This window comes from Rhincodon typus, chromosome 39, assembly GCF_021869965.1.
Source record: "Rhincodon typus isolate 14 chromosome 39, sRhiTyp1.1, whole genome shotgun sequence".
Lineage (NCBI taxonomy): Eukaryota > Metazoa > Chordata > Chondrichthyes > Orectolobiformes > Rhincodontidae > Rhincodon > Rhincodon typus.
The window spans coordinates 11,276,045-11,288,901 of record NC_063370.1 but is presented as its reverse complement, the minus strand read 5'-3'; the positions used below and the strand labels follow the sequence as shown (position 1 = coordinate 11,288,901).

Here is a 12,857-nt window from a genome sequence, read left to right as displayed (position 1 = left end):
CACTTCCACCCTCACCCCATCTCTTCCCTCCCGCAACAGCAATAGGGTTCCTGTTGTCCTTACCTACCTTCCAACCAACATCCACATCTAGAAGATCATCAGATGCCATTTCTGAGAAAGCGTCACTGGACCCGAAACATTAACTCTGATTTTTTCTTCACAGATGCTGCCAGACCTGCTGAGCTTTTCCAGCAACTTCTGTTTTTGTTAGTTTGGGATTATGTTCAGCATGGACAGGTTGGACTGAAGGATCTGTTTCTATGCTGTATGACTCTGTATTACTGGAAAACTTGGATCAGCTGCAACATACCTCTAATCCCAGGATGGCCAGCCCGATGGGAGATTGTAAGCTTCTGGAATGCCTCCATAAGTAGCTTCATACTATTGTATTTCTCATGCCCTCCTTTCTCCATGAAAATTCTGCACCTGTTTCAGAAAGTTCACTTACCACTACCTGCTCTGCAAAGGAAAATCTCAGGGGCCATCATCTTTCGACATGCATCTCCTCCAGCCACTTCAGAGCTACCGGTTCCCTCATGTTCTTCCTTCAAGTTGCTTGGCCAGGACAAGAAGTGATATTGCTCATGTTTCAGAAACTTAAGAAAACATTTCATTCTGTCATATCCAGGTCAGGAAACAAAGGTTCACAGCAGCAATTTAATATGGAAGAACTGTTCAATAGGCAAGTGGAAATGAAAGCAACTGTAACTAGTAAGAACAAGAACTGCAAGAAAGGAAGGAAGGTGTTGCATTTATATTGTCTCAAATCCTCAAGACATTCCAAAATCCTTAACTTACAATTAAATAGTTTGAAAGCATCACCATTGTTGTAATGCAGGAAAACGCAAACTAATTTGAGCACAGCAAATGCCAATAAGCAACAATGAAATAATGACTGTTAAATAATTTAGCAACAATACTTGACGGATAAAAATTTATCATGACTGTACATAAATTAACAAAGTTGGGTGGACTTTCAACATCTTATTTCTACATCATGCCTTTCCAAAGCTGTAAGTGATTTAACACTTTTTTAAAAAATCAACCTATTAGAGGTGTTACTACATACCTCTGGAGCAGATTGGACATGAACCTAGGCCACTTGGCCCAGAGGTAGGGACACTACACTGCCACAAGAACCTTCGTTTTAACCCTTAACCTATTTTTCTAATCAATCTGTTCAAAGCTGTTATTACAAACCTCTGGAGCAGGTGGGATTTGAACTTGGGCCCCTCGGTCCAGGGGTAGGAGTACCACCACTGCGCCACAAGAGGACCTATTGTTTAATATTTATTACATTAAAAGTGATGACTTTCACATTTACTGTTCTTCTTCATATTCTTACACGGCATGTGGGCGTTGCTGAGTAGGCTAACATTTGTTGCCCAAATGAATGACTTGCTAGGCCATTTCAGAGGAGAGGTAAGAATCAACTGCATTCATTGAGAGTCTAGTGTTGAATGTAGACCCAGACCAGGTAGAAAGCGTATTTCTTCCCTAAACAACATCACAAACGAGATGGGTTTTTGCAATAATCAATTACAATTTTATGATCACCATTACAGAGACTGACTTTTTAATTCCAAATTTTATTAATTGAATTTGAATTCCATTCCTGCTGCTGTTGTAAGATTTGATTCCATGTTCCCTGGATTTCTAGTCAGTGACATTACCACTATGCCTCAATCTCCCTGTAACGATTACCATGATTACTGAAGGATTTACAAACCAAAAAGCCGAAAACAATGGCAAATAAAATCACAGGATGTAAGAATGATCCGATAGCAGCTGCATTGTAAATAATTTTTTAGTAGGCAATGTTCTGTAAGTTTATTTGTTTTCAAAATCAGAATTAGAGGAATTACTTGTGCAAGTTGAGAACAGATATGTTGAAACTTTTCCATCACAATTTGGAGTAAGGCACGTCTTTGGGGGACTTCTTCTCCATTGCAGCCTGGGCTGACTTTATAAGGTCATCTGTTTGTAGCATTGACATGTTCCATGTGGCCTGGAGGGAAACAAGGAGATAGCCTCAGTGAATCCTGTTCATTGTTAATGAAAGGAAATCATGAGAGAGTACTAAGAATGAATAATTGCCATCGAAATGTGTGGGAATTTATTTAGCTGAGGTACTGTCACCTCAAACATCAAAAATACTTTATCAAATGGTTCACAGTATCTCAATCCTGGTGAGCAATGCCAATGGGGATGTATAAGTAATGAGAAAAAAAATACAAAAAAAAAAGTACATGATGCCTTGCCCACTTTGAAACAGTGCCACGGGCTCCAAATCCACCAAGAGGAGAATAGTACTGTTCATCCAACAGGCATTTACTTTAAAAGATGTGGATGGACACAGGGAAAACAATACATAGACGGAAATGGTCTACCCAGATCCTGTTGCGTCTTTGAAATTAAAAGGCACTTTCAGCTTTCAAAACATAGGCTGTGTTAGTTCATGTTCACTATGAAACTGCATGACCTTGGGTTATGCACTTCCAATATTCTGGAATATTCTCATGGGAGACTCAAAGTGTCCCCACAGAAACAGAATAAGTGGTTAAGCACAGGCTCTTCTTTGAATATCCATGTGGAGATTTCAAGCAGCAATATTAGTTACTTGAGTCCAATAAAATTGTGTTTAATTCAAGGTGTTCATGGTATATTCAAAAATACCTCTCGCGTGGAAATTCCATTGCAATCTTTAATTGTCTCACATGCACACACCAATCGAGAGGGGATGAGAGATCAAGTTGTTCCTGTTGCAATGCTGTCCAATGACCCTTTACTTCAACCTCAATCATTTGTCTCATACTCACAATATAGTTCAAACCATCCTTAACAGAGTGGTCTCTAGAGTAAATCAGGTTCAGCTTCGTTCCTTGCACTGCCAATGGGCTCTTGCTAGCTATTTCGGATGCCATCTCGAAGGCACCTTCCAACATGGCTTCTTTGTCTTCAAAGACTCGGCTTCAGACAAGATGAAAGAAAGAAAGCTTGTGATATTAGTCTTTTTCATACTGGCAAAGTTCAACATGCCAATTCTTCAGTGTACATTCTTCAGGGGTCAGTGTGCTTTGGAACATTACCAAATTATTTGGGGCAGGGAGAGGGGCAAGCAAAGTCAAATCTAACATCAACAAGATCTGGAATTGATGCAGGTACCCTGCCAAAAGAAGGCTGACAGATAGTGGTAATTATCTCTCGGTTTCAGGCCTCATTAGATCCAAACATAATGGTCCTCAGCCAATCAAATTGAAATGAGATAATACAGTGCAAATCTCATTTCACACCTCACTGTGGACAGCTGTCATCACCATCCTTAATGTGATAGGTTCTGAAAGGAGAAACATAGAAAATAAGAACTGAGTAGGCCATTTGACCCTTCATGCCTCCTCTGCCTTTCAATATTCAAGTGTCTGATCAATCAACCCAGTGCCATGTTCCAGTTTTCTCCCCATACCTTTTGATCCCTTTAGCCCTAAGAACTATATCAAACGCCTGACAGGCCTCTAGTACTCTATTCAAGTTGCCATTCTTCACATGAGGTCTGATGCTCTATCTAAACACGTGGCATGACAGCAAAGCACAGATCCACTAAAATCCACACACAATGCCAAGGACAACTGCTGTCTCAGCTGAGATGCAATAACTCAGATCAAGACCAAGATCTTAGTACATGGAGCTCAGTGTCACAACAGCCAGTGCAAGTGCCCTCTGACCTAATGGGGAACATAAGAACATAAGAACTAGAAGCAGGAGTAGGCCATCTGGCCCCTCGAGCCTGCCCCGCCATTTAATAAGATCATGGCTGATCTTTTTGAGACTCAGCTCCACTTACCCGCACCATAACCTTTAATTCCTTTACTGTTCAAAAATTTATCTAGCCTTGCCTTAAAAACATTCAGTGAGGTAGCTTCAACTGCGTCACTGGGCAGGGAATTCCACAAATTCACAACCCTTTGGGTGAAGAAGTTCCTCCTGACCTCAATCCTACATCTGCTTCCCTTTATTTTGAGGTGATGCCCTCTAGTCCTAGTTTCACCTGCTAGCGGAAACAACCTCCCTGCCTCCACCTTATCTATTCCCTTCATAATCTTATGTTTCTATAAGATCTCCCCTCATTCTTCTGAATTCCAATGAGTATAATCCCAGTCTACTCAGTCTCTCCTCATAATCCAACCCTCTCAACTCTGGAATCAATCGAGTGAATCTCCTCTGCACCCCCTCCAGTGCTAGTATATCTCTTCTCAAGTAAGGAAACCAAAACTGCACACAGTACTCCAGGTGTGGCCTCACCAGGACCCTATACAGCTGCAGCATAGCCTCCCTATTTTTAAACTCCATCCCTCTAGCAATGGCAGACAAAATTCCATTTGCCTTTTTAATTACCTGCTGCACCTGCAATCCTACTTTTAGCGATTCATGCACAAGGACACCCAAGTCCCTCTGCACAGCAGCGTGTTGCAATTTTTTACCATTTAAAACATAGTCCATTTTACTGTTATTCCTACCAAAATGGATGACCTCACACTTATCAACATTGTACTCCATCTGCCAGACCTTTGCTCACTCACTCAGACTATCTATATCCCTCTGCAGACTTTCAGTGTCTTCTGCACATTTTGCTCTACCACTCATCTTAGTGTCACCTGCAAATTTTGACACACCACACTTAGTCCCCAACTCCAAATCATCTATGTAAATTGTAAACAATTGCGGTCCCAACACTGATCCCTGAGGCAGACCACTAGCCACTGACCGCCAACCAGAAAAACACCCATTTACCCCTACTCTTTGTTGTCTACTGGTCAACCAATCCTCTATCCATGCCAATACATTACCGGTAATACCATGGAACTTTATCTTATGTAGCAGCCTTTGGTGTGGCACCTTGTCAAATGCCTTCTGGAAATCCAGATACACCACATCCACAGGTTCCCCATTGCCCACCATGCAAGTAATGTCCTCAAAGAATTCCACCAAATTAGTTAAACATGACCTACCCTTCATGAACCCATGCTGGGTGTTCCCAATGGGACAATTTATATCCAGATGTCTTGCTATTTCTTCCTTAATGATAGATTCAAGCATTTTCCCCACTACCGAAGTTAAGCTAACTGGCCTATACTTGTTCATCCAGCCCTGCACCCTGTTGTCTCGGATTCTCCAGCATCTGCAGTTCCTACTATCTCTGGCCTATAGTTACCTGCTTTTTGTCTACTTTTTTTAAACAGTGGCGTCACATTGGCTGTTTTCCAATCTGCGGGAACCACCCCAGAGTCCAGTGAATTTTGGTAAATAATTACTAGTGCATTTGCTATTTCCCCCATCACATCTTTTAGTACCCTTGGGATGCATCTTATCAGGGCCAGGAGACTTGTCTACCTTTAGCCCCATTAGCTTGCCCAGCAATGCCTCCTTAGTGATGATGATAGTTTCTAGGTCCTTGCCTGCTATAGCCTTCTTGCCATTAGTTTTCAGCATGTTATTTGTGTCTTCCACTGTGAAGACCGACACGAAATAACTGTTTAATGTCTTGGCTATTTCCTCATTCCCAGTTATTAAATTGGCCTTCTCATCCTCTCAAGGACCAATGTTTACCTTCGCCACTCTTTTACGATTTACATATTTACAGAAACTTTTGCTGCCTGTTTTTATATTCTGAGCTAGTTTACTCTCATAATCTATCTTACATTTCTTTATAACTTTTTTTGTGGCTTTCTGTTGGCCTTTAAAGATTTCCCAGTCTACTAGTTTCCCACTACTCTGTTTTTTTGTATGTTTTTTTTTCAATCTGATACTTTCCTTTATTTCCTTAGACATCCATGGCTGGCTCTCTCTTTTCCTACAGTTCTTCCTTATCACTGGAATATACTTCTGCTGAGCACTGTGGAACATAGAACATTCAGATAATGTTCAACATCAAGCCCAACATGAGAATAAATCAATCATATGGATACACTTTTAAAACCTGTGAGCAATGGCACTCACTGCACCAACCTATTCGCTAACAGATGGAGACATCATACTATTAGTCCTTATAATGACCTGCTGTTATATTACACTCATACATCACCCTTGTCATTTTGGCTTCAGTCTTACGGAGCCAGAATATTCATGCACATTTGTTTTGGAATGTGTTTTAGAACCCAATGGATAGATAGAACTTGCATTTATGTGGACTTTCAAGACCTTACAATTCCCTAAAAGTATTTGGAAGTGTAGCCAATATTATAAAATAGGAACTGTGGCAATTTGCACAAGGCAGGATCCCCAAATGTGATTACCAGATGATCTGTTTTGTTGATGTTAGTTGAGGGCTAAACACTGGATTATCTCACCTGGCCTTCTTTGAAAGAATGTAGTGGGATCTTTTGCTTCCACTGGAGAGGGCGTACAGATCTCCGATTTAAAATCTGATCTGAAAGGTGACCATGCAAGGCTCCCTCATCATGACACTGAAAGTGGTGGTCTGGAAACTCTGCTCAAGTCTTTAGAATAGGCAATAAACCTACAAACTACTGCTGTCTGACAGCCATCAGTGAACCGGGCTAGCATGAGGTGTATTAACCTGCTAAGGCTCTGGGTGACCTAGTTCAGCTTCTCTTCTACGAGGAGTAGTTAACAGAGCTCTGGTGCCTGACGAAGATGCTCCTGGATATGTCAGAGGTACGAATGTGAGTAGCAAACAGGAGCAGGCTGTACAACAAGGTCATAGTGCAATGAAGCCTGCAACTTTGCACCTACAGGTCATAAACACAGTGACTAGTTTGACATAAGGTTGAATGTAATATGGAACCAGGTAGATTACCTCACCAGACCACAGCTCAGTGCTTCATCCGCCATCAACTGCCTCGCTGTATAAACCAGTTCGCTCACCAGACTAGAAAAGACAATAGGAAAAATAGATCATAAATCCATTCATAGTTTAACTCAACTTTCATTTCACACCCCCCTCAACCCCAATATATCTGCTGGTTAAAAGCAAATACATCCAGTACTGAAAATTCCAACCTTCCCTAAACCAATGGACAGAGTTAACGTTTCGGGTCCGGTGACCCTGCCTCAGAATGGTTCTGAGGAAGGGTCACCAGACCTGAAACGTTAACTCTGCTTTTTCCTTCACAGATGTTGCCAGACCTGCTGAGCTTTTCCAGCAACTTTGTTTTTGTTCCTGATTTACAGCCAGATTTGGACCACAAAGCTTTCCCAACAGTGGCAGAAAGGATGGAGTTAGTCTTTTCCGGTCTCTGGGTAGCTACTTGGTTTGACTCTGATGGGAAAGAGAATCTGCCTCGGACTGAAACAAGCTGCCATTCTACAGGATCATTTGTGCCTCTGACATTGACCAATCAGTTTGGATCCTACTTCAGTTTAGTAGCATATTGATTTGAGAGAAGAAACTTGGACAATGCTTAATCCTTTTGGGAATGAGATAGTGGCAGTGGGAGATGCTTTAAAACAAGGAATCCTAAAGAAAGGCTTGTATTTATAGGTATCTTTCCCAATCTCAGGTCATTCCAAAGCTCTTTACAGCCAATATTACTAATAGCACCCTCTTTTGGCCCTTGCATGTATGTATGTACCAGAATAAATCAGTTCCAGTTTGATGTTCACTCTCCATGTATTTGCACATTGTTTCAGGCTGTCCTGCAAATATATTGCATTTGGTGACAAGGTAGGGATTGTGGGCGACACTAGCTGAAAACATTGGGGTTGGGAAGCTTCTAACAAGCCAGTAGAGGAATTGTGAGGATCATTTTTTTTGCTGGGAAATTGTTGCGTACGCCAGAAATCTGAAACAAAAACAGAAAGCATTGCAGAAACTTCAGAAGTCTGGCAGCATCTGTGTAGACAGAAATAGTGTTAATGTTATGACTTAATTTCTGTGCCTGCTGAGTTTCTCCAGCACTTTGCTTTTATTTCATAGATAATTGTACGGTCGTGGTTTCACAATTGTTCCTGAAATCAGTTCAGATCCAAGTCAGAGTCAGTCTGACACGTCTGATGAAAGGAAAAATTCAACTGCAGGTCAAAGGCAAAATAAGTTCTTTTAGAGAAAACTTCCCTTCAGCCACACAGTCATAGAGCTGTACAACATGGAAACAGACCCTTCGGTCCAACGCCAACCAGGTATCCTAAATTAATCTAGTCCCATTTGCCAGCATTTGGCCATATCCTTCTAAACCCTTCCTATCCATATACCCATCCAGATGTTTTTGAATGTTATAAATGTATCGGCCTCCACCACTTCCTCTAGCAGCTCACTCCATACATGCACCACCCTCTGTGTTAAAAAGTTGCCCCTTAGGTCCCTTTTAAATCTTTCCCCTCTCACCTTAAACCTATGCCCCTCTAGTTTTAGACTCCGTTAACCTGGAGAAAAGACAAGTCACAAGCCAAGACAGGTCAAATTCCTTTCCCTGAAAGTTTGCGTCAAGATCACCTTAGGAAAGGGAAACCAGTGGTTAAATTAGATTTGTAAATAAATGGAAAACAAGAGATATATGCAAGTTATACAGAATTCTGAACGTTGTGCAACATATTTGTTAAGGAGGGAGGAGTATAGTAGCACCCTTTTGTGGCCATTTGTATATATCTACCAAAGTAAACTGATTTTAGCTTGACATTACCTTTCAAATGCTACAAGTTGTTTTCATCTATCCTGCAAAGATATTACTACAATCACTGTTGTAAGAGCCAAAGTATCCAACTTGCACACAGCAAGATTATTTGTTTTCTCACTGGTATTGACTGAGGGCTAAATATTAGCTGGGTCACTGGTCAGAACCCTTTCTCTTCTTCAAAATGGATATTGTATATTTACCCAAGAGGGCAGATGGTGTCTCAATTTCATATTTCATTTGAGAGACAGCACCTCCAACAGTGCAGCATTCCCTTAGCTCTCAACCTAGAATTTTAGAGTAGGAGCTGAAACACCTAGCCTGTGCCACCAACTGAGTAACAGCTAACACAATGTCATTAGTCTAAAATTGTCATTATCAAACTAATAGGAAATTCAGGAGAAATTTCAGGAAGTAATAATTGAACATTGTCCCACAGAGGTTGAGGTGAACAGTACGAAGTTATGTAAATAGAAGATAAATACAGACTCAAGGAAAAAAGATACAAAACGTTTTGTGGACAGAGTTAGGTATAAAGTGGTGGGAGCAGGCTCGGTGGCACAGACCTGTTGGGCCAGTAGCCTATTTCTGTTCTGTGACTCCTGTGTCATTCTCACCTGGATCTGTTTTCTTTCAAAGAAAACATTTTTATTATTTATTATTTTGTTATTATACATAGCAGAGTTGGTAATCAGCATACAGAAGGGCAGTACTAAAGTATAAGTCAGATAGAGCAAGGAAGCAGAGAATGAATAGGAGAACAGGAGAAAATAAAGGAAGATGAAGAATATTTGGAAAGATGGTGACAAAGAAATAGGCAGGAATGCAATTGTGTAGTAACAGAGGCAGAGACTGGACCTCTCAAGAGTCTGCTTGCGTTACTCGTCTTGCTGTTTATAAACTTGTAACTGGGACAAAATCCTGGAATTTCCTTCTCAACAGCACTGTGGATGAACCTACACCAACTGAACTGTGTCAGTTCAAAGCAGTGGTTCTCCAGAAACTTCTCAAGGGCAATTTGTGACGGGCAACAAACTCTGGCCTTTCAAACAATGCCCACACCCTTTCAAAGAACATCTTTCAAAAAAAAAATTACCTGGCATTTCCTATAACTTTGGGCAGTCGCTGCAAAGTGCCTACATCAGCTGCCATTCCAATATCTACTTCCTAGACAGGTAGAAAGGATAGGCTTCAATTTGTGCAATTTTATTCAGCAAACGTGAAGCAGTACTTACTCATAAATATTCATCAACACTAAAAGCTTTCACTATTCTGCTTTTTACCACCTCAGGATGTTCCAAACAGTTCAGAAGTACTTTTGAAATATAAACAGCATTGAGACGTAGGAAATATGACAGATAATGTGCAGAGTAGGACCCCACAAATAGCAATGAAGTAAATGACCCAATCATAAGCTGCAGTTCAGGGATAAATAAGGACCAGGGCACGCAGCCTCATAACAGTAACCTCGGATATTTTATAACTAGCTGAGGGGCAGAAGATGCTTCAATTTAACAACTCACTCTAAAGATAGCACCTCCTACAGCGTAGCACTCCCTCAATCCCCCATACTGAAGTGTCAACTATGGTTACACTATCAAGTTCTGGAGTGGGAGTTGAAGCAACAACATTCTGACTCAGAAGTGCAAGTGCTACACAACAAGCCACAGCAGACACTGCAGACTTTCAGAAATAGTTGAAGTGGAAAATGGCTGGAGAACAACACAAACAATTAGTTATCCCTAGAATAGATTACTGATGGTGGCAGTTAGTTTGAGACAGTACCTTCTGAATAAACTTGACAATTTCCTATGGAAGGAAGGAGTTTTCAGGAATGGGATGTGAGGATGGAGATGCCGTCTTTAATTTATTCAATATATGACACAGTTGGGGAATAATTTTGCCAGAGTTTGTTCTGAAACTGATCACAGGCTTTGATTGTGGGTTCTGTCTCCACCAGGTTGGGGACTGCAACTCAAAAGAATCAAAGCACAAAGAATCAAAGAAGGATATTAATGCACCAGGTGATACTTTCACACTGGTACTATGAATCTGGAGTATCATATTTCTTGGCTAAACAAGTTTCTCAAGCTTATTCCCATTGTAATTGTCCATGTACACAATACAGACATTGAGAAAATTCTGAGGTTAATAGGTACTGGAATATGTTGCTGAGACACCATATGATGAAAAGTGTACAACTCTATACTTTAACATAATTTTTGGAAATTGGTTTTGAAAATCGAGGCAACTTGTTTGTCACTTCTATGAAGGGTTTTCTTTTAAAAACCAATTAGGAAGGTCGGAGTGTCCTTCTGGAACAGTGATTAAATTCGGCACTTTGTCAGAATGCAGATGACTGCAGACCCCTGTGGTGTCAATAGAAAGCTGTTTATATCGTTGTGTTTATCACAATTAGAGCAAACTCAAAAGGCCGGTATCTTTGTTTTCAGTTCAGAAGCATCAAGTCTTCAGCAAGTTTGTATATCATTCAGTTCAGAAAACAGTGATGAGTTGAGAAGCAAGTTTAGCTTTTCTCCTCTAAGTATTCTCCTCACAGGGGAGGTGATGGCTTAGTGGTATTATTGCTGGACTGTTAATCCAGAGACCCAGATAATGTTCTGGGGACCCGGGTTCGAATCCCACCATGGTAGATGGTGGAATTTGAATTCAATAAAAATCTGGAATTAAGAGTCTAATGATGACCGTGAATCCATTATCGATTGTTGGAAAAACCCATCTGGTTCACTAATGCCCTTTAGGGAAGGAAACTGCCATCCTGGTCTGTTCTACATGTGACTCCAGAACCACAGCAATGTGGTTGACTCTTAACTGCCCTCTGGGCAATTAGGGATGGGCAATAAATGCTGCCTAGCAGCGACATCACATCCCGTGAATGAATAAAGAAAAAAATACATTCAGGGCAATTCAGGAGACAATTATCTCAGCAGAGGGTTTTAGTTTGTAAAACTTCCAAACCTGGAAGGCTTGGTTAGAAATCTGCAGATTATTAGAACTGACAGAGTTTAAGTTCTTGGATTTGTGAAAAATTCATACTGGAGATTTGGAAGGGACTCATCAAACTGCCTCTACATGGCAAAGAAACTGTCAGGAGTCAGTTAGATTTGTTAGAAGAGTAATTTGCCTGGACTTGAGTCTCTGGAACGGATAACGTCAGGAAATAAGTTGAAACATTGTTTTGTTATGTTTTGCTAACTGTCTTTAATATAAGATAGCTGAAAAAGGAACTTATTAAACGGAAGCTCTCACCTTCACCTGGAAATAGGCATCCTGAGAGCATAACCGAATGTCACAGGCAGTAATCAAATCTACACCTGTAAAGGAAAGAACCCTTTCAGTTTATTTTGTGGAAAATAGTGTGCATGTGGTTCAAGTAGGTATTTAAACTTTGCTGATTTGGCAGAACGTGGTTAACATTTGGATTGGAGCTGTTACTCCAAGGCAGTGCCTGTGCTGCCAGTCATTCTTTTTGTTCTTCTCTCTCAGACAGGGAACATTGGCCATGAATTGTTGCACAGCATCTTCCCACCCCACCCACCCCCCGCCACTTTCTGACGAGTTAGTTTCATCACACTCTCACTTCCCCACTTCCTAATCCACAGATACCAAGTAAGCGAGTTAAAGAAGGGAAACAATTCAAACCATTGAACTATCGGCTGTACATAAATTAACTACTTTTGAGACAGTGAGATAACTGGCCAATAAGCTCCCTTAAGATTATATCCTTCAATTCACATCCAGGTTCTATTGCAAACGGCAGAGACTGTGAACAACCATTAGGTTGTTCCAACCCAGATCACACTCTATTATATTGAGATGATGTGGCCTTTTACAAACCAGCAACATTCCAGTCTCAGCTCCCCAAAGAGACACAGCAAGAGAGCAGGGAAACAGTCTCATTAACCTCCTCAATATAAACCTACTTACTGATGGCAATGAGCAACTTCCTCCTTCCTCCATATTGGCATGTGTCCAAAACCAAAAAGCCTGCGGAGATGTTTGAATCACTGGATCTTGCCTACCCTCTACTGCTCTGGGAAACCAATGGCAATTGACCAGTTTAGAACACACTGACAGTGTTCAGTGTAGGTTGTCACAAAGGTGGGTCATATTGAGCTGGGATAGCAGGTGGCCCTCTCTGACGGTTATTATTAAAGTATGTTGCAACATAGCTGCAGCTTCATCTGTCAATCCGCAACATAGCTGCAG

General features: G+C 41.0%; 1 protein-coding gene across 1 annotated transcript in view; it reads right to left on the bottom strand.

Moving 5' to 3' along the window:
• Window positions 1–1,569: 1,569 nt before the first annotated feature.
• Window positions 1,570–12,857, bottom strand: part of ech1 (enoyl CoA hydratase 1, peroxisomal) — an 18,617-nt gene continuing 7,329 nt past the window's right edge. The window contains exons 5-9 of the mRNA XM_048618282.1: window positions 11,898–11,962; window positions 9,724–9,794; window positions 6,815–6,886; window positions 2,820–2,970; window positions 1,570–2,008 (exon numbers count right to left, since the gene is read on the bottom strand). Coding sequence (XP_048474239.1) covers window positions 1,904–2,008; window positions 2,820–2,970; window positions 6,815–6,886; window positions 9,724–9,794; window positions 11,898–11,962 — 464 coding nt within the window. The 3' untranslated portion in view covers window positions 1,570–1,903. The remainder of the gene's footprint in view (window positions 2,009–2,819; window positions 2,971–6,814; window positions 6,887–9,723; window positions 9,795–11,897; window positions 11,963–12,857) is intronic.